This window comes from Mesoplodon mirus (assembly GCF_964341445.2).
Source record: "Mesoplodon mirus genome assembly, chromosome: 5".
NCBI classification, from domain to species: Eukaryota; Metazoa; Chordata; class Mammalia; order Artiodactyla; family Ziphiidae; genus Mesoplodon; species Mesoplodon mirus.
The window spans coordinates 51,736,986-51,762,355 of record NC_138980.1 but is presented as its reverse complement, the minus strand read 5'-3'; the positions used below and the strand labels follow the sequence as shown (position 1 = coordinate 51,762,355).

Here is a 25,370-nt window from a genome sequence, read left to right as displayed (position 1 = left end):
GTCTCAGGTCCCTGTGATGTAGGTCCTGTGATGATGCCCATTTTTACGGATGAGGAAACTGAGGCTTAGAGGGGTATTATAACTCATGTAGGGCCACACTAAGAAGCTGAGCCAGTTCTTGAGCTCCAGTTCAACCAAAAACTATACTCTGGATCTTAAGCCATCCTGCCTCCCCTTTTTAATAGGAGTACTGTAGTGGTCATGGTGATTTTCTAGCAGAGGGGTACCTCTTAAAGTTGCTGTGCATTAGAATCACCTGGAGGGCTGTTAGTTCGAACACAGGACCTTGAGCCTCACATCTATAATCCTGATTCAGTAGGTCTGGGTCGGGGCCCAAGAGCTTCATTACAAGTAAGCTCCCGCGTGATGTTTGTGGGGTCACACTTTGGGAACCACTGCAAGCAGAAGATTTCAGAATTGTTTCTTCACGAAGGCAGTACTGAGTAGAAGTGGAGCATAAACTGTTTCGCTCAGGCACTAAGAAATTAGAAGCCGGGAAAGGATAATAACAGCTAACACTTATTAGGTACTTACTGTATGCCAAGTATTATTCTAAGCCAGCTGTTCTCAGAGTGTGGTTCCCAGGCCAGCAACAGGAGCATCAACTAAGAGCTTGTTAGACATGCAAACTGCTGGATCTCAGCCCAGGTCTACTGAATCAAAAGCTCTGCACAGGGGCCCAGCCATCCGTGTTTTAACAAGCCCTCCAGGGGATTCCGATGCAAAGCTGAAGTTTTATATATACATTCTTTTTTTATATTCTTTTCCATTATGGTTTATCACAGGATATTGAATAGAGTTCCCTGTGCTCTACCGTAGGACCTTGTTGTTTATCCATTCTAAATGTAATAGTTTGCACCTACCAGCCCCAGAACCAAGGGTACTTTAAGTGCATTAATTCAGCCAAACCTTCCAAAAACCCTATAAGATAGGTACCTTTATTATCACTATTTTACAGATAAGGAATTGAGGCCAAAAAAAAAAAAAAAGGTTAAATAGTTACCGTGAGATGATACAGCTGGTAAGAGGTGGCGCTAGAATTTACATGCAGGGAGTCTGACCTAGAATCATAAGTCATAAGATCTTTCCACCTATAATGACTCAGTTGGTAGAATGTAATAATAAAGAATCTTGATAGCATGTGTGGCTACTTACAAAATGCTTTCTGCCCACTTAACATCTTTCAGTTCCTGCAATAGTACTTTGAGGCTGGCATTTTTATTATCATCTCCACTTTGTAGATGAGGAAAGCACACAGCTAGGAATCCCCACCCGGAAGGTGTGCTGCTTGCCCAGGATGGGGCCCAGTTCGCAAGGATTTCTAGCAGTGACGGGGGGGAGCGAGGGCCTTGCAGGGCTTCCTCGGGGGTTTGCTCTTCGTTTCATGGTCTTCACTGTCAAGCCCGGGATTTTTTTCACCTAAGTCTGAGAATGTAGTTCAGATATTACTGATGTTGTTGGATTCAGAACCGTGACCTGACTCTGAGGGTCAGAAACTCAATTTATGTTTAGCCCCTCACAGAGTTCAGAATTCTGCACTAATTTCATCTTTCTAAGTCTGGGAAAGAAGTTTCATCTGGGAGCATTATTCTTAACTCAGCTACTGCTCTGTGGTTCTGTAGGTTCTCAACTCTGGCTATACCTGGGGTGGTTTTAAAAAAATACAAAAGCCGGGGCCCTACCCCAGCCACTGGAGTCTGAATCTCTGGAGGGATAGCCTGGGTCTGAGGATCTTCTGAAATCTCAGAACGTGATTCTCGCATATAGCCAGAGTTGAGAACTGCTGGTGTGAAATAAGGAATATTTTTACAGTGAGAGAGAGATGCTTTCATCCATTCATTCATCTGTTCATCCAGTAAATGTATATTCATGGTCTTCTGTGTACCAAGCCCTGTGCTGAATACCAGGAACACAATGATAAATGAGCCATTATTGCTGCTTTGGGCAAGAGCAGGGGGTGGATGGCAGGAGCAGGTCATTACACCACAGGTGAGAACCAGTGAGGGAGTAGGCACAGGGTGCTTTGGAACCCCAGGGGACACCCCCACCCGACACCGGCCTCTGCGGGAGGACATTGCACGTAGAGGACTAAGCAAGACGGTGCTTTGCCTTAACTAAAGGGGCGAGTCTCCCAGCTGTTAGAGGGAGAGCCAGGGGCGGGGAACAAACCCTTTTGTCTCCCAGTGCAGTGCTCTCTCCCGACAGCCCAGAAGAAGAAAGGTCTTCATAATCAAGGCGTCCTAGGACCCACAGATAGGTCTGTGAATAGAATTCAGGAGGGTCTGTAAACTTGGATGAGAGCAACATTGCATTTTTCTTTTCATGAACCTCTCACTGAAATCTGGTGTTCCCTTCAGTTATGACTGTAGACAACGAAGCACCTATGATATTTTCACCAAAAGAAATCATTTACTTTCCCATCACTTTACAGATATCTTGAAATGTCACAGATACTCATCACTGCTTTGGAATGAAGGTAGTTTTTAGAACTTCCACTAGATCTTGTCATTTAATGTGTTAATTAAGAAGCACATTTATGACTCTATTTCAAATTCTTTTATTATTTTGATAACAGTATTTCAGTCTAACTGGTTTCCTTTACAAGCTCATCTATTTTATTTTATTCATTGTACACACTGTTCTGAGAAGTGACGATAGGCTTCACCAACCTGGCAGAGAGGTTCAGGGTTTGGGTTTAAGGGGAGGAGGCCCAGTTCTGGGTGGATGTGAATTGAGCCTAAGGCCCTCCTGTATTACCAGCCCACCCACCCAACCAATATCCAAGTTATGGCAAAAGATGTCGCTAAATCCAGCGCTCCTGACACCCACCCTTTTTTAGAATCCCGTTGTGGAAGCTGACTTTTTTTTTTTTTAATGGTAAAGATGGATTTTATAAAATCATTAAGCTGCTTTACTTTACAATTTGGGGGAAGGGGCTACAGTGGAATTTTGCAGAGCTAAGAAAATTGTTTACATTGCTCTGATAAGAAGCAATTTAATATGAACATCTATAAACATCCATTTCATATTTGCCGTAGTTTGCTGTTAATTTTTTCATATGAAAGTTTTGTTTTTTTGCTTTAAGTCTTGAACATGTATTCATTAAGACTCATTTAAGCACTAGAGCACTAAAATTCCCTGATTTAAAATATCCAAGTTTCTGATTACATAACAAGACCTCAAATATTTGGCACCTATACAACTGGCACCTTTCAACAAATGGAATTCTAGGCAGAAGTTAAGAAGAGCTATTGAGAAAAGCCAAAGACACTGAGTTCAGAGAAATTTCCTGGTTGGGCAGGTCTCTGTAAAAGCAAAGTGTTCTGGGATTGATTGGAAAGACAAACATGCAGCTAAGCACACTCCATCCTGTAGGGTCACAGGGCAAATGAGCATTGAAGCTGAGCTGAAGAGGAGTAGGAGAGCAGTGATGAGCAGGCAAGAGAAAGGGCAGCAGGAGGAAGAAAAAATATCAACAGAAAAGGAGGGAAAGGAGGTTAAGGCACGATTGGTATAAGATAGACCAGTATGAAGATCAGGAAAGGAGACATCAAGAAGGGAAAGAAGAAAGCAGAAGGACAAGGGTATGAAAAAGAGGAAATAAAAATAGGAAAGATCCAAACCAAGGAAAAATGGAATCTTATCCAGAATATCCTATTATGTTATAATACCTGAAAGTTAAGAATTAACTCTATTTAATCTGTATTAGTCCACACTGGCAAATAGCAGCACTTACTATCTTTTTTAAAATTTTATTTATTTATTTATTTATGGCTGTGTTCGGTCTTCGTTTCTGTGCGAGGGCTTTCTCTAGTTGCGGCAAGCGGGGGCCACTCTTCATCGCGGTGCGCGGGCCTCTCACTGTTGTGGCCTCTCCCGTTGCGGAGCACAGGCGCCAGATGCGCAGGCTCAGTAGTTGTGGCTCACGGGGCCCAGCTGCTCCGCGGCATGTGGGATCTTCCCGGACCCGGGGCACAAACCTGTGTCCCCTGCATCGACAGGCGGACTCTCAACCAACTGCACCACCAGGGAAGCCCAGCACTTATTTTGATAAGATAAAAACTCAAATTGCTTACTCAATTGCAAGAAACTGTCTCACATGGATTATCCCATTGGGAAGCTAACTTTTCATAAATGAGTTGACAGATGTCTTGAAGAGCTTTTCTTTTTTTCCAGGGGAAGTGGGGTGGGAGAATCTTTCCTGCAGTTTGACAGCAGAAATGTGTGAAGAAGTTAGTGCAGTCAAGCCACTCAGTCCCTCCTGTTGCTTTTAGCTTAAACAGCTTCTCTGGCAGGAGCTGAGGTTTATGTTTGCCTTCTACTCCTTCAAACTGAATTTTGGCAGCAGCCTCTCAAGGACAGGACCAAGGGGCTGTTTGTCTGCACCAGCTGCATTTGCTTCCTCCAGAAGCTGCACCAGGGAGTGTGCAGCCACGGAGAGTGGAGACTAGGTGGCCCGGCCCCACTTGCTGGGTTTGCATGTGGGAGGTGGCCAGCTGGCTCTGAGCAGGCCTGCCCTCGGCCCCTCCTGCCAAGGGAACAGGAACAAGGATGGCTGGTGGGCTGGCCCACTTTTCTTCTCCCCAGGGGCCCTGCTGGGCTGCTTGGTAGCCACACATGGAGGCCCCCTCCAGGGCACAGAGCTGGTAGCAGCGGAGTCCCAACTGCTGGAAGTTGCCCGGGTCTAAAAGTTCCTGGGCACACCCCTCTGTTGGATGATCAGCTTCTTCCGTGCAAAGATTATCCATGGTGGGGGTAAAAGCAGCCTTCAATCCTGACCTGCTTTCTCCAGTCCATGAATATAGCTTCCAGTAATGAATGAACCTGAATGGCATCTTTGTCACAAGAAAAGGCCCGAGTCTACCAAATTCCTGGTTCCATGTTCCTTCTTGATTTTTCCTTTTTGTTAAATTAACATGGTTACTTTATGGTATGTGCTCAATTTCCTCAAAAGAATTTATAAGCTCATATTATTATAATAGGCCTGGATTCTGTTGAGTGCCTTTACATCCCCAACAGGCTACAAAAGCAGCAAGGGATCTTCATTCTCAAAGAATGAAGATCACTGGAAATAGTAACTATTTGGGTAAATTTATACAATTTTTTCTTACTGTTTAAATCTTTCAAAAAGATATCTGACTGTGTAACCCAAAATAATAACATATCCTTGTGTTTAAAGCATAGATAAAAGTAAAATATATCCCACCATAAAGGTTAGAGGGGAGAAATGTAATATAGTAAGGTTCTCCTACTTACAAAGTGGTATAATGTCATTTGAAATTAGACTTTAAAAGTTAAAAGTATATAAAAGTATATACTATAAACCCTAAAAGGAGCACTCAAATGACAAAACAAAGAGTTGTAGCTAATAAGCCAACAAAGGAGATAAAAATGGAATCATGAAAAATATTCAGTTAATCCAAAAGAAGGCAGAAAAGGGGGGAAAAAAGAACAAAGATCAGAAAGGAAAAATTGAAAGCAAGTACCAAGATGATAGATTTTAACCTAACCATATCAATAATCCCATTAAATAATCACAGTACTTACTTTAGTGGAAAAGCAGCTTGTCCGATTAGATAAGAAAGCAAGATCCGACTACATACTGCCTGCAAGAAACACACTTTAAAGATAAAGATACAAATAAATTAGAAGTGAAAGGATAGAAGAGATCTTCTGTGCTAACATTAGTCAAAAGAAAACTGGAGTGACTATGTATTAATATCAGTCAAATAGATTTCAGGACAAAGACAATTACCAGGGATAAAGAAGGTCATTTCATGATAAAGGTATCATTCATCAAGAGGACATAGCAATCTTAAATGGTTAAGCAACTAATAAGAGAGTTTTAAAACACATGAAGCAAAAAACTCATAGAACTGCAAGGAGAAATAGACATAGCCACAATTATGAAATTTCAACACTTCTCTCTCAATAATTGATACAAATAGACAGAAAATCAGCAAGGATATAGTAGAGTTGAACAGCACTGTCAACCAGTGTGACCCAGTTGACATTTGTGGAACACTCCACTCAATAACAGCAGAATATACAATCTTTTCAAGTGCATACATAACATTTACCAAGATAAACTATATTCTGGGCCAGAAAACAAGTCTCCATAAATTTAAAAGGATTCAGGTGATACAAATTATGTTCTCTGACCACAGTGGAATTAAATTTAGAAAGCAATAATAGAATAGTGTCTTAAAATTTCCAGATGTTTGGGAACTATGTAACTCACTTAGGAATAACAGATGGGTCAAAGAAGAAATCAAAAGGAAAATTAGAAAGTATTTTGAACAGAATGGTAATGGAAATAGAATATGTCAGAATTTGTGGGATGTCACTAAAGCTACATGTAAGGGGAAATTTTGTAGCATTAAATGCCTGTATTGGAAAAGAAGAATGATCTCAAATTAATGACATCAGCGTCTACTTTAAAAACTGGAAAGAGTAAGTTAATCCAAAATAAACAGAAGAAAGGAAATTTTTTAAAAGATCAAAGCAGAGATCAGTGAAATAGAGAATAGAAAACCAATAGAGAAAAATCGGTGAACCCAAAAGCTGGTTCTTTGAGGTGGTCAATTAAATTGATGTCTTAGCAGCCTGATAAAGAAAAAAAAGAGAGAAGACACAAATTATCAATATCAAGAATGAGAGAGGTGACATAACCACAGATGCTATTACTGTTGAGAATAATAAAGTAATATTCTGAACAATTTTATTCCTGTAAATTCAACAACTTAGATGAAATGACAAATTCCTTAAAAGATACAAACTCCCAAAACTTATTCAAGAAGAAATGATTCATTTAAATAGCCCTGTATCTAGTAAAGAAATTGAAATTATATTAAGAACCTTCCCACAAAGAAAACTCTGGGCCCAAATAGATTCCTCAGTGAATTCTACAAAAAAATTAGGAAATAATACAAATTCTACGCAACTCTTCCAAAAAGTTAAAGAGGATGGAGTACATTCCAACTAATTGTGAAGAAGCCAGCATTACTCTGATACCAAAACCAGACAAAGACAACACAAAAAAAGAAGATTACAAGCCAATATCTCTGATGAACAGAGATGCAAAAATCCTCAACAAAATATTAGCAAACCAAATTCAGCAATACATCAAAAAGATCATACAATTGTGATCAAGTGGAATTTATTCCAGGGATTCGAGGATGGTTCAACACCCACAAATCAATCAACATGATACACACCACATTAATAAAATGAAGGATAAAAACCATATGTTCATATCAGTAGATACAGAAAAAGCATTTAATATTCAACACCCATTTATGATAAAAGCTCTCAATAAAGTGGGTGTAGAAGGGACGTATCTCAACATAATAAAGGCCATATGTGACAAACACACAACTAATATCATACTCAGTAATGAAAAGTTAAAAGCTGTCTCTAAAATCGGGAACAAGACAAGGATACCCCTTCTCATCACTCTTATTCAACATAGTATTGAAATCCTAGATAGAGCAATTAGGCAAGAAAAAGAAATAAAAGGCATCCAAAATGGAAAGGAAGAAGTAAAATGGTCACTATTTGCAAATGACATGATTTTATATACCGAAAACCCTAAAGACTCCACCAAAAGACTATTAAAAATAATAGAATCCAGTTGGAAATGGATTTGTTGTCGTGGTTTGCTAAGCATTGCAGTATCCACAACATCCGGATAAAAGGGTAGGGAATCAGGAAGAGGGAGAGCACTGAAGGGAAATCGCTCCCTGGACCCAGAAGAGCTAGAGGCTGAGGACCTATTGAGGGACCACCACCTTCCTCCCATGATAGTGTGGTCTTGGTGTTGCTGGGGATTGAGAACCAGGAAAGCCTGATGTTTATAAATATCTGGAGAAACGGACAGGGAATCTTCTGGAATGGTGATGAAAGTCCAAGCAGGAAAGGCCTGGGATGTAAAAGAATCGAGTTTTTCTGGCCCAGAAGGCATCACCAGTTGTGCATTCATGGGACCCCAGGGGACCAAAGGAAGCTGTTGGCAGAGCTGCTGTCTGTGTTCTTGGGCTCCTGCTGCATGGACACCTCATGAATGTATTCAGAGCTAATTAAATCAGGAATTTAAGGCAACCGTGTATGTGTGTTAAGGGCTCCTTTCTCATTTCTCCACCCCCAATCTGTTGCCCACCTAAATGCAGCCTCCTCCTACTCATTTATACTAAAATGATCAAATGTCAGTCCCTGCCTTGAAGAGATCTCAAGCCTATTAGTCAGTTGAAACTTTCTCTGCAAGTCATTCACTCATTAATTGAGCAAATACTTATTGGGTGCCTACCATGTGTGCTTATTACTTACTAACCTACTAGTGTAGGCTACTAGCCTACTAGTGTAGGCTAGTCCCTGGGAAAACAGCAATGAACAAAATGGGCAAAATTTCCTTCCCTCCTAGAGCTTACGTTCTACTGGGCTGGGGAGGTCATAAACGAACAAATGAATATATTTATTTTCCAGTGATGTAGGGAAAGAAAGAAGCAAAGTAAGAGGTAGAAAAAGTGATGGGAGAGGCTTCCCTGGCAGTCCAGTGATTAAGACTCTGTACTTCCACTGTAGGGGGGCGCAGGTTCGATCCCTGGTTGGGGAACTAAGATCCCACATGCCGTGGGGCACGGCCAAAAAAAAAAAAAAAAGTGATGGGAATAAGGTGTATTTTATTTCAGTGGTCAGGGAATGCTTCGCTGACATGTGAAGATGACATGTGACATGTGAAGATGACATGTGAACAGAGAAATGAAGAAGTGAGGGGCCTAGCAAGGCAGTTAACTGGGGGAAGAGCCCTGCAGGCAGAGGAAACAAGTACAAAGGCCCTGAGACCATCATGCTTGGCTGTGGTACCCAGTGAGCCAGGAGGAGTGATGAGAAGCAAGGCTGGAGGAGTGTCAGGGTCATGGTGGGGCTTTGGCTTTTACCAAAGTGAGTAAGATGGGAATCCCTGGAGGGTTTTGAGCAGAGAGCGCCATGATCCAATTTTCACTTTTGAAGGATCCCTTTGGTTGCTATGTTAGAATAGACTGAGGTGGCCAAGGGTAGGGACAGGGAGAATAGTTAGGGGTATATTACAGACTCAGACCACAGTGGGAGTAGAGATAACCAGTGGCCGCATTCTAGATATACGTTGAATATGGAGACTACAGAATTTACTTACAGAAAGTATAGATATGAGAAAAAGAAAGGAGTCAAGGATAACGCCAAGGTTTTTGGCCAGAGCGACTGGGGAGATGGGGTTGCCATTACAGAAACGAAGACTTTGGGAAGAGCAGGCTTGGGGGAAATCAAGATTTGTATTTCAGTCAAGGTTAAGATGTTCTAAAAACATCCAAATGATGATGTCAAGTAGGCAGTTGAATAAATGATGCCACTTGTGTTGTGAAACATGGAAATGGTGGTGGGATCCTTTTTTGATTATATTATACATTATATTGTGGTTTTAATTAACTCACTTTCCTTGAATAGCAAGAAATGTCTGAGGCATAACAGATAGTAAATTTAAAAATGACCCAGGATCAGCTGTGGTCTGTGGTGTGGTGTGCAGGATGATAGTTTGTGTGCCACATCCAGGTCAAAGTGAGGGCAGTGTGCACCTTCTGCCATCTACAATGGGAGTGAATGGCTGGAGTCTGTGCCCACCCATCTCCCACCCCCCACCCCCACAGTGCCAGGAGGTATGTCAGACCCTCTGTACAACAGTGACAGGCTTGGAAGATACGTTTAGTATGTATTAGCAGTTCTTACCCTTTTTATCTTGATTTGTATGGTGGAGTAGGCTCACTTGACACTTTTGTCGTGGAGTGCTTGAGTGTAAGATTAGCGCCCCAGAGATCCTCAGGATGAGAGCGATCCAGACTCCCTAGTTTGGCAGGTTGTTAGCAAGGCAGTTGTGTAGGGAGGGGCAGGGGGCAGGAGGCTGTAGCCTGAATGATTTGTGAGCTGGGAAAGGAAAAAGTCCAGGTTTCTTTGTAGCATCACTGATTCTACAGGAAGCTTCAATCAGCTCTCCTCTGAAATTAAATTTCTCTCTTCTGAGCAATAGTGTTTCTCCTAAGACAACAGTTATTGATCCATCAGACCTAATATTGGGATTTAAAGGTGCTCATAAGCCTTAAAATGAAATGGCAGCCAATAAAATTTCTCAAATTGACTCCTTTTCTTGTAATTTTAAAAACAGATTTCAGTGAATTCAGCCCTTTTGTTGAAATTACGGAGATAAATGGCTTATACACAAAAATGGCTGCCTGTCAACTGAAAATCAAACGGGCATTTGTCCCATATGATTTATGCTGAGTGAAAAGCACTCGACATCCACGTGAGCTGTTGTGTGGTTTGTGTTCTTTTATCATTTCTGCAAAGAGATGCGTTTTCTAAGTCTTCTTGAAATGGGTGCTGTGTTCTCCATGAATAATAACAATGCCTGCCATTTATCTAGTGCTTGTGTGCCAGGCATCGTGCTGAGCACTACACCAGCCTCAGCTCACTTGTTCCCACTTTGAGGTTTGGTGTGACGACGTTTTTCTTTCCTTTATGTCTCAACATCATCTTCTCATTTACAAAAACTCTGTCACAACTCTTTTGTGATTCTGGCCTCTCTGAAATCGTTTGTGCCTAACGGGGATTACTAGCTCCATTTTACAGATGCATACACCAAACCTCAGGGAAGCTGAGTTCTTTGCTCCAGTTCACACAGCCTGTAGAAGGCAAAGGAGACTCACACCTGGACCCCAGCCTGTGCTCATTCTACTGCATCACACAAGACCGAGACCCATTCCTCACAGGGAAGGAAGCAGACATTTTTACATTTGAATCCTTTGTGCATGAAGGTTCTTGGGCCAGGCATAGCGAGCAGGGTTGGCTAGATAAATGGACACAGCCCGGACACTGCTTGAGTTGCCTTTCACTCCCGCTGCTGAAGGTAACGTATGCCTGTCCAGGAGCAGATAAATCGCCCTCAGTAAAATTGGTTACAGAGATGAGTTTGATTTCTAAGTGGTATTGCCCTCAAAAGGATTTAAGGAAAAAGAGAATAATGACTGGAAGATAAAGACAATTATCAATTCTCTCTCTTCATTAAGATGCTATCACGGGCAGAATGATGATAAGAAAAGCGAAGCAGCTCAGCTTAGGAGCAATGTGACATAGACTAGAACATAACTCCCTCCCGATTGTAAGCCTCCTTGTCCACACCTTTTTGGGGGACAAAATCAATAGTGCCCCCACCCAGCCACCACCCACCTGCAACCCTGAATCTGCCCAGGTAGTGAATGGTATCAGTTTAGCATTCTGTAGACTTTTCCTTTGCTTATGCAACATATGGAGACATAGCAAGAGGTTTGGGGTTTTTTGGGTTGGGGTTTTTTTCTCCCACAAAAATGTGGTCATACTATATGTATTTTATTCTACAGGTAGCTTTTTTTGCTTATATTGTGGTCACTTTTCTAAGACATTTCTAATAGCTGTATAATATTACACAGGAATCTCATAAATTCAACCATTGCTCTGTTGACAGGCATACAGGTTGTTTCCATTCTGGAGACACTGGCAAAAACATCCTTGAACATGTTTCTTTACATTTTAGTTTCTTCTTTTCTCCTCTGTCATGAATCATGAAGAATCTTGATATTAAAGCCCATTTCCTCCTTACCTTGTTGGCCTGGCATCTGGCATCTAACGGGAAGTGTGGTCCTTATGGTTGTTATTTCATGCTGATAATTCCGGGCCTCTTGACCTCACCTACCATATTGATTAACCAGAGTTCCTCCTTCCTGCTGTCAGCCTGTGTTTAAAGTTTGAGTACGTGGAACACTTTGCATGTTACGTCTGCAGAAGGCCCAGTTTTATCATGTGGGACAGCTGTGTGAAGAAACTGTTGGGTTTTGCTGTGTGCTTTAAAAATTTTTGCTGTTGTTGTTGTGGTTTTTACACCTGTCTCAAAACTAGATATGATCTGAACAAAGGGCTTTCCAAAATGTGAGTTCAGAGGGAGAGGCAAAGACTGCACAAACCAAGATCCTTTAAATACTGCTTGTACCTGAAGTCTCTGGTACAGGTTAGGGGGCACAAAACTGGTGACGAGCTGGTGGTGCAGAGGTGCATAATTAATACTAATAAACTTTGTTATTCTCTTAACTGCCTGTTGAGAGGAGGGAAGAGCAGGTGGGTGCAGCAAAGCCTCCTCTAAATGGAAAAGGACCTTCAAAAAGTTGTCAGCCTCAGCACATGTTGTCACACTAATTTTCCGGCTCCTCTGGTTCCAGCCAGACTGTGTTAAAGAGAAACCCACGCCTGTCTCATCCCCCACAGAGCGGGAGAGAAGGGCTGGGGAGCCGAGCCTCAGCTGTAGAGAAAAGGCTTGCTGTCAGATATGTCAGGAGAGGGCCCAAACCTGCATCTGGAGGGATGATGAGGGTGAAAGGCAAGAGCTTTTCACACTCTGCCCACTAAGATCCAGTTTCTTCCTTTTGTTCCAGAGCCTGGAGCTATTTATAACTTCCACTAAGCTTCTTGGGGGCTCCAGAGCCCATAAGACATAGTCTTTCTGAGAATGTTGTATTATAAGGAACTGTCCTTTATACAAAATACAGAGGGGAGAATTTCAGAATTTTGAACTTAAACCATTTGCTGGAAAATGACCTACACCGTGGCCTCGGGGAAGTGGAAACTCACATGTCTGAGCCAGATGCTATACCAGGTACATTCACATATGGTATGTCATTTATTCCTTGGGACAGCCTTAATAGGAAAGAGTTATATCCCCGTTTTACCCACATAGAACCTGAGGCTTAGGGAGGCTGTAACCTTCCCCAAGTGACACACTTCTAAGTGACAAAGGTGAGATTTGAATCTGGATCTGAGGGTCTCTTCAGCTTATGCCCCTTCCCTTACCACAGTTTCCACCTTGGAAAGTACCCTTACTGAAGCCCCTTGCCCTTTCCTGGGATGGCCATCCCTGATTCCAAGAGGATTGAAATCAGGAACATTCTCTTTTCTGTGAGTTCTCCTCCACATTTACCTGTCTGCAAGGCCGGAGCTAGCTACTTCTCCCTCCTTGTGGCTGTTCTAATTGTCCATTCTCACCTAGTTCTCCTGTCATCCTCGTGGTGTTACCATCCCCACTTCACAGATGAGGAAACTGAGTCTCAGCAAGGGATGGAAAGCTGCCCCAGGTCTCACAGCTGCAGAGTAGCACAGTCAGGATTTGAACCCAGGCCCAGAGCACTCTTGCTCCCTTAGGCACATACAATATTGGGTGTGTTCATGGACTTGCACTTCTTTTTTTAAAAAATATTTATTTATTTATTTTGGCTGTGCTGGGTCTTAGTTGCGGCATGCAGGCTCCTTAGTTGCGGCATGCAGACTCTTAGTTGTGGCATACGGGCTATTTAGTTGCGGCATGCAGACCCTTAGTTGCAGCATGCGAACTCTTAGTTGCAGCGTGCATGCGGGATCTAGCTCCCCCGACCAGGGATCGAACCCGGGCCCCCTGCATTGTAGCGGGTAGTCTTATCCACTAGACCACAAGGGAAGTCCCTGGACTTGCATTTCAGTTTGGTCTGTGGATAGTGTCCCATGTTAGGGAATTAAATGTTTTTTTTTTTTATGTTCCCTTCAAAATGACTGGATTGTTCTTTTTCAAGGATGACTTGGAGAGAAAATTTTTGAAATGCTTCCCTTTGATTTTGACTTCTTTTCTTTTTTATTCTAGTGCTCCAGTATTAAGCCCTGAGGGTGCGTGTTAAAGGCCAGTATATTAGATTCATCTTTATGCCCAAGGGCTCAGAATCCTTTAGGGAATATTCAACTGGGGGCTGCTCAATCCCCAGTGAGTCCTCCTACTGCCTCCCACCCCCGACCTCAGCCCTCAGCCCAGGCCACTTTCTCCTAGTCAGTGAATGATCGAAGTTCTCTTCCTGCAGCATGAGAGAGGCTGCCCCCTTCAGGTCAGAGGGAGCACCTGGGGAAGTTCCTGCCTCTGTCCTTCAAAAGCCATCCTTAGTTCCAAAACAGATTCATGTGACTGATGGGGCTTAGAGATGATCCAGTTATATCAGCAAGATCCTTAATAGTTACAAGTGACAGAAACCTAACTCAAACTGACCGAAGAAAAGACAGTGTATTGACTCACGTAACTGAAAAGCCCAGGAGTAGACGATGGCTTCTGCCACAGCTGGATCCAGGTCCCTAAATTATGCCAGCAGGAACCTCTCTCTCCAACTCTTGGCTCTGTTTTCTGTTCTGCTAACTTCATTTTAAGATAGGAAACAGTCTGTATGGTGGCCCCAGGCAAATCAGGCTTCTATCCTCCCACGTTCATTTTCAGCAGAAAAGAGCTTCCCCCTCTCTCAGCTGTCTCAGCCAAGATTTACTCTGATGTACAGGTGCCCATCCCTGAACCAACCACGGGGGCTGTGGAGCTGTGATGCTCTGGCCGAGCCAGGCTCTCTTGCCCACCCTCAAGGCAAGGCAAGGACCTCCGCCAAACCCTGTGAAATTGAGGGCTGGGAGATTCCCCAAGGAGAATCAGGATGCTCTTACCAAAAGAAGGGGAAGGAATACAGAGCAAGCACGCCAGACTTGCCCTTTGTCCAGCTTCCTTATCGACATAAGGGAAACCTGGGGTCCGGCAAGAAGATGGGACTTGGAATGTTGCATGGCAGAGCAGAAACCAGAAGCCAGGATTTCAGACTCCTACCTAGTTCCCTCAGTTTTTGTTTTTTTATCTATTAATTCTTTTTGCTTGTATAATTAACAGTACATTGCCCCTATAAAGATATTTATGTATACAGAACAGAAGGGTTTCAATCCAGGCTCCAGCTCTTACCAGCTGTTTGACCTAAGACAAGTTATTTGACCTCTCTGCCTTGTTTGCTCCCCATTGTAATGGGACTAATGATAGTCCCTACCTCATAAGAGCATTGTGACAATTAAATGACTTAATGCATAGAAAGTGCTTAGAAAGTGCTTATTATGCCCAACATAATAGAAATCCTTAACAGATACATTCTATTATAATCATTGTCATCTTCCAGCTTTTTTTTTTTTCTTTTTTTTTTTGCGGTACGCGGGCCTCTCCCGTTGCGGAGCACAGGCTCCGGATGCGCAGGCTCAGCGGCCATGGCTCACGGGCCTAGCTGCTCCGTAGCATGTGGGATCCTCCCGGACCAGGGCACGAACCCATGTCGCCTGCATCGAAAGGCGGACTCTCAACCACTGCGCCACCAGGGAAGCCCCCAACTTATTTTTTAACTGCTATCAGTACTCTGTAGTTCGAATTTTTCATCATTTATTTAATCTTTCCCCATTGATGAACATTCACTCTGTTTCTACTCTTTTCACCACTTCAAAGTGTGTCAAGAAGCACCCCTGACCGTGCCTCTTGGGCCTCACGCCGTGAACATGTAACTCAACTTTGTCCTGTTGAGGTTGGGACCTCATCAGACTGTGAACCAGATAACAAGGGAAGTGCTTGGGCAAGCGGTGGGATGTTTTGCACTCAGCTCATAGTCGTAAGGTTTGAAATACCACAGTTGCCTCTTCCTTGATGGTGTCTCCTGGGGCCAGAAATACTGAGCCAGGGGGGCACCAAGATTGACGTCATGTGATGGAAATGTCATGGTGTCTCTGCTTTGACCTTCTGTGAGGGCATCACTCTGCCCGTTCCTGCCCCCGCATGGCCCCTTCTAAGTGTCTCTGGAGCCCACTCTGTATCTGGGGACCCATGGAGACTGGGAGGCCATCAAGTCAGTGTGCCATGTGCCGTGTTGTAGAAACAAATATTTGTTCGTAGAAGAGCTTGGAGGAAGACATACCCTAAATGTTTCACAGAGGTCAGCCCCCGGTGTCAAGATGTTGAAGTCATTAGCGGTTGTCTTTTAGCCTTTCTGTGTTTTCCAGCCTTTCATAGTGAGCAATTACCACTTTTGTCATCAAGAAAAATATAAGCATTATTTTAAGTAAATACTCTCTAGATTTGAGGCTTGGATCCAAGTCACTTTCCACTAGGGGCTCCATTTCCTCATGTGGAGAATGGGGTTAGCACTCCCAGGTTTGTCTCCCTCCCAGGGGTTGGTGCAGCTTAGAAAAAAGAGAGAGTGCTCTATAAACCGTCAGGCACAATGAACTGGGGAAGGAGGAGGTTATTATTGTCTGGTCGTAGCCAAACCCAGCCTCTTTGCATTGGGAGCAGTGCCCCAGTTGCCCTGTCCCGGAGACCACACTCTGAAGGCATCGGGCAAAGGGATGCTTCGTGTTTATCACACATACAAGGACTGAGCATACTCTACTTGTCCAGTGTTGAGATCTTAAGACACAACATGCAGACAGGTCTTAAAGGTGACAGCTAAGATGGGGGTGTCACTGGGGTGAGTGGTGGCCTTCTCTCTTCCTCCCTGCCACCCCCAGGCCTCCTCTGCTGCGACCTGAGGCCTAGTAAGAGGAGGAGAAATGGGGCTTTTCACATGGTCTCCCAACAGGGAGGTGGCCTGTGGGCGAGTCTGTGGAGCCAAGTTTCCTGCTGGATACTGGAGAGATTCATTTCAGCATGGCACACAATTTTTTATTTGAACCAGTAGACTAAGCTGGGACCAAACGAATGACTAGTGCCTGTGGCAAAAGTCGAAGTGCCATTTTGTGTTTATTTAGTAAATAAATGAGTGGATGGTTAGAGGAGGGAGAAAAAGAGTAGGCCCTCCTCGCCTCCCCAGAAGCACATGATCAAGGCTGAGCCTGTTATTTAAGTTCTGAATAATTTTTAAATCCAGGATTGGGTTAATCTAGAAGTGAATTTAGCCTGTTGTCGCATCGTCTGCTTCCCTTAGTACATGATGGTGTTTGTGTATCTAGCGGCAGGCTGTGGGCCCCAGCTCTGGGGTTCAAGAGAGCCAGGGCTCTCTGTGCCATTTTAGCGCTGTTGTATTTTCACGCCATGGACTGCAGGCAATGTATTACAGCTAACCCCCGCTCCAACCCTGCCGCAGTGAGTGAGCCTCCTGCAAAATTGGATGGAAGGCAGGAACTCTTGGAGAAAACGAGATAGCACCTGTCTTTCTTGGCCACAGAGGGCGCAGCCAAATTAAGGGAAAGGGGTTTTTGAGAAGAGGTGCTTTCGTTCATTTGTGAAGGTCGACATAATGAAGTTGGAAAAGGCTCCCCCAGAAGACTGGCTGAAATGATCAAAGGGGTTAGAGAGGTGGGGGAAGGGGCGGAAGAGGGCCCGGAGGTGGGGCCTGGATAAAAGCAGCCCAGCCAGATGCAGGAGCAAGAAGGGACGTGAAAGAAGGGGAAGGAGAGAGACTGACCTGTCCATCAAAACTGGACTGCCAGAATTAGGGGCACCCTGCCCATGCAGCTGTAACTGGGCTCACAGCCAGATACCATGGGTTCATTCCTGCCCTGTCCCACCCCCCAGCTTCCCTTGGTGCCGCTAGCAGAGGTAGAATTTAAAGCTAAGGAGACTGTGGACCCTGACCTGTTTTTTCCTCCCAGCATTTCTTTCTGAAAATTGTCAAACATACAGAAAACTTGAATGAATTGCACACAGAACACTCATCGAGATTCCCACCATCAAGATTCTGCAATTAACATTCCTCTAATGATTTTATCACATATATTATATATTTTTAACGATTTAATTTTATATATTATTTTTGGCTGTATTGGGTGTTCGTTGCTGCACGCGGTCTTTCTCTAGTTGCGGCGAGCAGGGGCTACTCTTAGTTGTGTTGCACGGGCTTCTCATTGTGGTGGCTTCTCTTGTTGCGGAGCACAGGCTCTAGGCGCGCGGGCTTCAGTAGTTGTGGCACGTGGGCTCAGTAGTTGTGACGCACGGGCTCAGTTGTTCTGCGCGTGTGGGATCTTCTCAGACCAGGGCTCGAACCTGTGTCCCTTGCATTGACAGGCAGATTCTTAACCACTGAGTCACCAGGGAATTCCCAAGGTGGGCAGTTTTGTTATTCCCTCTTGGCCTGCCTGGTCCTCGGCTCCCCTTTTCTGGGCCCTGGGAAAATCCCTAATATCTCTGTTGAAATATACCCCAAAGATGAAAAGAAATGAAGAACAAAAGGAATCTTAAATTTTCTGAAATCATATTGTTAGAAATAATATTAGTATTGCTTTTCTGAAACTGTTATATATCATAGGAAAAAAACAAGCAACTGTTAATGTTAAGAACCTAGATTTTTAGCAAAAGAGTTAGAATATGTAAAACCAGACAAAAACCTAACAAGAAGAGAAAACTACAGACCAATATCCCTTATGAATATAGATGCAAAAATCCTCAGCAAAATACTAGCAAACCAAATTCGGCAACATATAAGGAGGATTATACACCATGACCAAATAGGATTTATCCCAGGAATGCAAGGTTGGTTCAATATATGAAAATCAGTCAATGTAATACATTATATTAATAGGATAAAGAACAAAACCCATATGATTATATCAGTAGATGCAGAAAAAGCATTTGACAAGATCCAACACAACATTTCTTCATGATAAAAACATTCAACAGGGCCTCCCTGGTGGCGCAGTGGTTGAGAGTCCGCCTGCCGATGCAGGGGATACGGGTTCGTGCCCCGGTCTGGGAGGATCCCATATGCCGCGGAGCGGCTGGGCCCGTGAGCCATGGCCGCTGGGCCTGCGCATCCGGAGCCTGTGCTCCGCAACGGGGGAGGCCACAACAGTGAGAGGCCCGCATACCGCAAAAAAAAAAAAAAAAAAAAAAAAACATTCAACAAACTGAGAATAGAAGGGAGTTCCCTCAACCTGATAAAGAGCATTGATGAAAAACGCACATTAACATTATATTTAATGGTGAAAGATTGAAAGCTTTCCCTTCTAAGGTCAGGAGCAAAACAAGGATGTCTGCTCTTGCCACTTCTATTCAACATTGTACTGGAGTTTCTAGACAGTTAGACAAGAAGAAGAAATAAATGGCATCTAGATTCGAAAGAAAGAAGTAAAACTATCTCTATTTGCAGATGACACTGTTTTGTGTATAGAAAATCCTAAGGAATCCACACCAAAAAAAATATTATTAGAACTAATAAGTTCAGCAAGGTTGCAAGACACAGGCTCAATATAAAAAATCTATTATATCTCTGTACACCAGCAAGGAACAATATGAAAATGAAATACATATTTACTAGCCATTTCTCCAAGAAAGATATACAAATAGCCTATAAGCACATGAAAATAAGCTCAACATCATTCATCATTAGGAATATGCAAACCAAACTGTAATGAGATACCACTTCACACCCACTAGAATGGCTATAATCAAAAAGATGGACAATAACAAGAGTTGGTGAGCATGTGGAGTTATTGGAACCCTCATACGTAGTTGGTGGGAATGTAAAATGGTCCTGTCACTTTGGAAATAGTTGGCAGTTCCTTAAAAAGTTAAACAGGGGGTTACTTTATGGCCCAGCAATTCTACTCCTTGATACATACCCAAGAGAATTGAAAACATATGTCTACCCCAAAACTTGTACATGAATGTTCACAGCAGCATTATTCATAATAGCCAAAAGGTAGAAACAACCCAAATGTCCATCAGTTGATGAATGAATAAATAAAATGTGTTGTATTTGTATAGTGGACTATTATTCAGCCATGAAAAAGAATGAGGTACTGATGCATGCTACAACATGAATGAACCTCGAAAATATTATGCTTAAGTGAAAGAACCCAGACACAAAGACCACATGTTATATGATTCCATTTGTATAAAATGTCTAGGATAGGAAAATCCATGGGAACAGAAAACAAATTAATGATTTCCAGGGACTGGGGGCAGTGGATAATGGGTAGGGACTGGGGGAAGTGGATAATGGGTAGTGACTGCTAATAGATATGAAGTTTCTTTTGGGGGGTGATGAAAATGTTCTGGAATTAGCTAGTGGTGATGGTTGTACAACTTTGTGGATATATTAAAAATATATTAAAAATGACTGAGTTACACACTTTAAAAGGGTGAATTTTATGTTGAATTTTATGGTATATGAATTATATCAATAAAAAAGAGATACAATATAAGATTAAAGTTTAGTAAAACTGTAATTTTATGTTTATGAAGTTGTATATATATATGAAATTTTAGCGTAAACTCATATCTATTAAAATATATTTGTAGTGCTGACCACTGTAAAGGCGTAGAAGCCATAACCAACATAATAGTAATGAATGCACTTAGTGCCCATCTTGCAGCATCTAAATGGTTATGTTGATAATATTAAAGAGCCAGGGTTCCTTGGCAGAATGGTTGATTCCAGGTTAGAGCAGGAAACATACAAGTTGAGCCTGGAGAATCTTTTGATACCTTTTGTCAGAAAACAAAGAAGCTGTCAGTACTCTGTGACCATGTGCAAAGGACTAAGAGCCAACTTGAGAAGACCGCCTTCGGCTAAAAATAGGCTTATTTGGGAACCAAGAAGAATAATACTAGCGTTGAATTGAAACATTAATTATGTTAAAATTTATGAGTTCATAAGGAAAACAAATAATTGGCCATCTTTGGAGGATGCTCGGGAACCAAGTTCTTCTGAAAATCGGTAAATTAAGAATCAAGAACTTAGCCTATCTTTCCTATACGTCAGTGTAGCCAAATAGTTGACATGGTAAAGTTTTTCTCCATGGAAGTATTCCAGCTAGTAAAGAAAGAAAGATAGAGTTAGAAATCACCATTTTGCAACCCCCTGATGAAATAAAGGATTTAGATGCAAATCATCTTTGGCCACCAACATCACAAAAGGAGAGACAACTGGACATTATGTGTCTCCCAAGGAATGCTCACACCAGCACCTATGAAGAGGCTGCCAGAATATCTCATCGAATTAGGTCAAGCCTCTAGATCTAACTACCAGTTTACAGGAGACAAAGTGGGGCAGACAGAGGAACATGTTGAGAGATACCACATCAACGCAGGAAGCAAAATGCAGACTGTGGGAAATACTATAGAACAAATGACCCAGTTTCTTAAACAAATGGTAAGGGGAAAAGAGACTTAGGAGATGCATCAGCTAAAAGCAGTAATGTGGGCCCTTGTCTTGATGCAGATTTAAACAAACCAGCTGTAATAAGACACAAAAACATCAGGGAAGTTAGAACGCCAACTAAATATTTGCTGATATTAAGTAACTATGTTAATTCTCTGGGGTATTACCATGATATTAAAGGCCCACAGGAACAGGGCCTTCTGCCCCCAAGCTTACCATGGGGCTGGTGGAGAGCAAAGGAGAAAATGTGCCCTCTGCCCACAGAGCCTAGGGAGGGAGAAAAGAGGGGGCAAGCCAGTGAAGCCCAGTTTATTCTTCCAGGTTTAAGGACACATGGTTTCTCCTCCATAGAGAGGAATGTGCAAGGGGTGGGGAGAGAGACAAGAGGGTTACCGAAGGGCTGTCTTCTACATGGAATCATGAGGATGGACAACCATGTTCCTATCACAGTGAGGCATAAACAAGTTAGTGCATGTAAAGCACCAAACCCCGGTGCTGCTCCGTCACTGTTGGGGGTTATTGTTCTGTAACTGCTCGCGTACAAAGCTGGGTGGGGGGGTCGTGTGTGTGTGTGTGTGTGTGTGTGTGTATCCCTGTGCACTCTGTGTGCAGGGATTAGAGGCAGGACTTTGGGATGCCAAGTAGAAGAAAGTTGTGAAGTGACCGTGGTGTCCCCAGCTTTCACTCATTCCCTGAAGCCTGGAGAGGAAGTAGGAATTGCAGTTAACTGAACCACGTGCGTGAGTTCTCCTGGCAACATGAGAGCTGAACCTGTCCTCTCCCTGTCCCCCCGTGTCTCCCTCTAGCTGCAACAGCAAACGCTACCTGGAGACGCTCCCCAACACCAGCATCATCATCCCCTTCCACAACGAGGGCTGGTCCTCCCTCCTCCGCACTGTTCACAGCGTGCTGAACCGCTCGCCCCCGGAGCTGATCGCCGAGATTGTCCTGGTGGACGACTTCAGTGACCGAGGTAGGGCCCATTTCACCCAGCTTTCCACCCTCCATACTCCGTTCAGTGACTTGCCAAAGGGGTGGTAGGTTTTCCCATCTTCAGCAGCACCAGCATGTGGGCCACCATGTACTGATGCTTGAGGCCATGAACCTGGCACTGAACACAAGTTATCTTACTTAGTCCTCACAACGACCCATGAAATAGGTTCTGTTTTTATCCCATTTGTATCAATGTAGAAGTGCATTAAACTGCAAATAATAGAGAACTTTAAATAATAGCTCAAACAAGTAAGGGGTTTATTCATTTATTCATTCATTTGATCATGAGATCCAGGATTGGTACAGCTGCTCGAGTCTATCATTGGAGAACCAGACTTCTCTCTTCCCACTTCCTCATCCTCATGGTTACAAAATGGCTGCTGTACCTCTGGGAATTCTACCTTCCAAGCAGGAAGAAGGAGGAAGGGCAAAGAGAACAAAGCCTCTTCCTTTGAAGACTTTGCTTTCTTATTCAGGAAAGTCTCCCCAGAGACTTTTGGCCAGAATTCTGACATTTGGGCACCCATATCTGCAAGGGTGGCTGGGAACATGAGTGTTCTGATTTTTGGCCTCTTTAGTAGAAATAGGAAAAGAAGTGGATTAGAGAAGGTATCAGGACAGCCCACCTACAGTATCTGCCATACCACTTTACAGATGCAGAAACTGAGGCTCAGAGAGGTTAAGTGACTTGCCTTTGGTCACACAGCTCTTAGATGGTGATGTGGTGACTAAGCCACGTCTGTCTGACCCCACGCGCATGATCTTAACCACTAGACCACACTGCAGGACCTCTTCGCTATGAGCCTCACCCATGGGTTTAAGAGACACAGAGGTGGAGCCACAAATGAAATCCAAGAAGAATTTGCCCTCCAGCCAATGGTCTCGAGCTTATTCTTTGCATCAGAGCTTTCACCACATGCAGCAAAATCAAGAGAAGCCCTTTCCTCTCTCACTTTCTTGTAGAGGCACTAATGAGTAGTGAAGAGAGGGAATCTAAGTGCACTCCAGAATAATCAAAGCTGAGCTGCTTGCCGCCCCGTTTTAGTACTGCACCCCACTTACATAGTGGGGTGGGTGTGTGTGTACACACATATACATGCACACACATTTTGAACTTAGTTCCTACCATCTCTAATTCTCCCCGTAAGTCTTTTTTTTTAATTATTTATTTTATTTATTTATTTTTGGCTGCATTGGGTCTTCGTTGCCACGCGCGGGCTTTCTCTAGTTGCAGTGAGCGGGGGGCTACTCTTCGTTGCAGTGCGCGGGCTTCTCATTGCAGTGGCTTCTCTTGTTATGGAGCACGGGCTCTGGGTGCCCGGGCTTCAGTAACTGTGGCTCACGGGCTCTAGAGCACAGGCTTCAGTAGTTGTGGCACATGGGCTTAGTTGCTCTGCGGCATGTGGGATCTTCCTGGACCAGGGCTCGAACCCGTGTCCCCTGCATTGGCAGGCGGATTCTTAACCACTGCACCACCAGGGAAGCCCTCTCCCCTAACTCTTGACATACACTCATTGTCATGAGACCCTTTACTTTTCCTTCTTTGCTCTTATAACATCAGAATTAAAATATAAATAAGTGTAACACGTGAGCATTGTGTGTGTAAACATTGGCCTGTCGTGTGTTTCCTCTACCAGATTCCACATTCTGAGAGCTGGGACCACCCCATCAATCTTATTCACTACATATCCTCAACTCCTTAGGCATATAGTAGGTGCTTAATATGTGTTTGACAACTAAATGATCAGAGCTTGTTTCCTCTGTTCCCTTAGCACTTCCGCCATGGTTACAATAGCATCCATTATATGAGATTTATTTGTGTCCCTGAAGCGAGGTCTGTGAAGTCACCTGTGGGTGTGTCTCCTTGTATCTGTAGCACCATTCTTTAGCAATAGTTACCTCTTTGATCCTGGCCCTGTCACTTATTAGCTCTGCGACCTTGACCCAGTCATTTAATCTCTCTGTGCTTCAGTTCCCTCATCTGTAAAAGGGAATCTACCTCTTAGGTAGCTATGATTATTAAGTGGGTTAATACATGTCAAGTGGTTAGGACAGTACATGGCACAAAGTGAACATTAGAAATAAACATTTAAGGGCTTCCCTGGTGGCGCAGTGGTTGAGAGTCCGCCTGCCGATGCAGGGGACGCAGGTTCATGCCCTGGTCTGGGAGGATCCCACATGCCGCGGAGTGGCTGGGCCCGTGAGCCATGGCCACTGAGCCTGCGCATCCGGAGCCTGTGCTCCGCAACGGGAGAGGCCACAACAGTGAGAGGCCCGCGTACCGCAAAAAAGAAAAAAAAGAAAGAAAAAGAAAGAAACATTTAAGCTTGGTATTATGATTATTACTGTTAACATTATTTATGGCTAGTTTGTTGGAGGGGGTGTCAGGGATAAATGTACAGACATGGAGGTACGGTCTTCCCCTTTCCGTGGACGAAAGGGCTTTGCAAATTGTAAAGCACTAAAAAAATGTACTATTGTCCCACCTTCTGCCTAAAGTGTCTCCCCATCCATTCACCATTTCGGGGACTATTTCTATGTGCCAGGCCCATACATTATCTCATTTATTCTTGATGGCAGCCTCTGAGGGAGGCCCTGGGGTCTCTGTGTCTCCGATGAGGAGCTGGGGTCAGGTGACTTGCCCAGACTCACACAGCCAGTGAGCAGAACACCCAGACCCGTGGACTCAGAGCCCCAGACCCGTGCTCTACCGCTGCCTTTCCTGCCTTTCATCCTTTACCCCTCCTCCTCTCCCAAATTCATCCTTGTCCCAGTTTGGACCCGCCGCCCCCAGGCCACGGGCTCTCAGCCAGGTGGTGAAAATGAGCACATTGCTCAAGTCATTAACTGACGTCCATTTACTGTGCTGCGGCAGACACAGCCCCTGCTGCTCGGGTGAGCACCCAAGCCTTCCCTCAGGTTCTTGAGAGCCACAGCCGTGAGGGCTGCCCTCTGCACTTTGCTCCCCTTCTTCGTGTACCAGCCGCAGCAGGGCCTTCTGTTCTGGAGCACGCCAGGCTCCATCCTGCCTTGGGGTCTTCTCGTGTTCTTCCCTCGGCCCGGACGTCCTCTTCCCAGCGCCTCCCGCGGCGGGCTCCTCTCCATCTTCACTTCAGTCCCCCGCCCCTGCCGCTGTGCTCTCTTCTCCACGTGGGGTCACAGGGCTGTTTGCTGACCTTTTCATTATCAGGCTTCCTCATTAGACCATTTGTGGTTAATAAATGTTGTGAACTAGTGAATGAATGAATGAGGGGGGCAGAGAAGAAGGGAAAATATATGGCAGCTACAGCTGTATCCACACACGGGGAAAACCATCACTCGCAACAGGGTCGTCTTCAGTCAGCAAGATAGATGTGGCTGTGGAAG

General features: G+C 43.9%; 1 protein-coding gene across 2 annotated transcripts in view; it reads left to right on the top strand.

Moving 5' to 3' along the window:
- GALNT10 (polypeptide N-acetylgalactosaminyltransferase 10) overlaps positions 1 to 25,370 on the top strand; it is a 214,544-nt gene that overhangs the window by 101,052 nt on the left and 88,122 nt on the right. For both annotated transcript variants that reach the window (XM_082620416.1, XM_082620415.1), the window contains one exon: positions 21,818 to 21,984. In XM_082620416.1, coding sequence (XP_082476542.1) covers positions 21,818 to 21,984 — 167 coding nt within the window. The remainder of the gene's footprint in view (positions 1 to 21,817; positions 21,985 to 25,370) is intronic.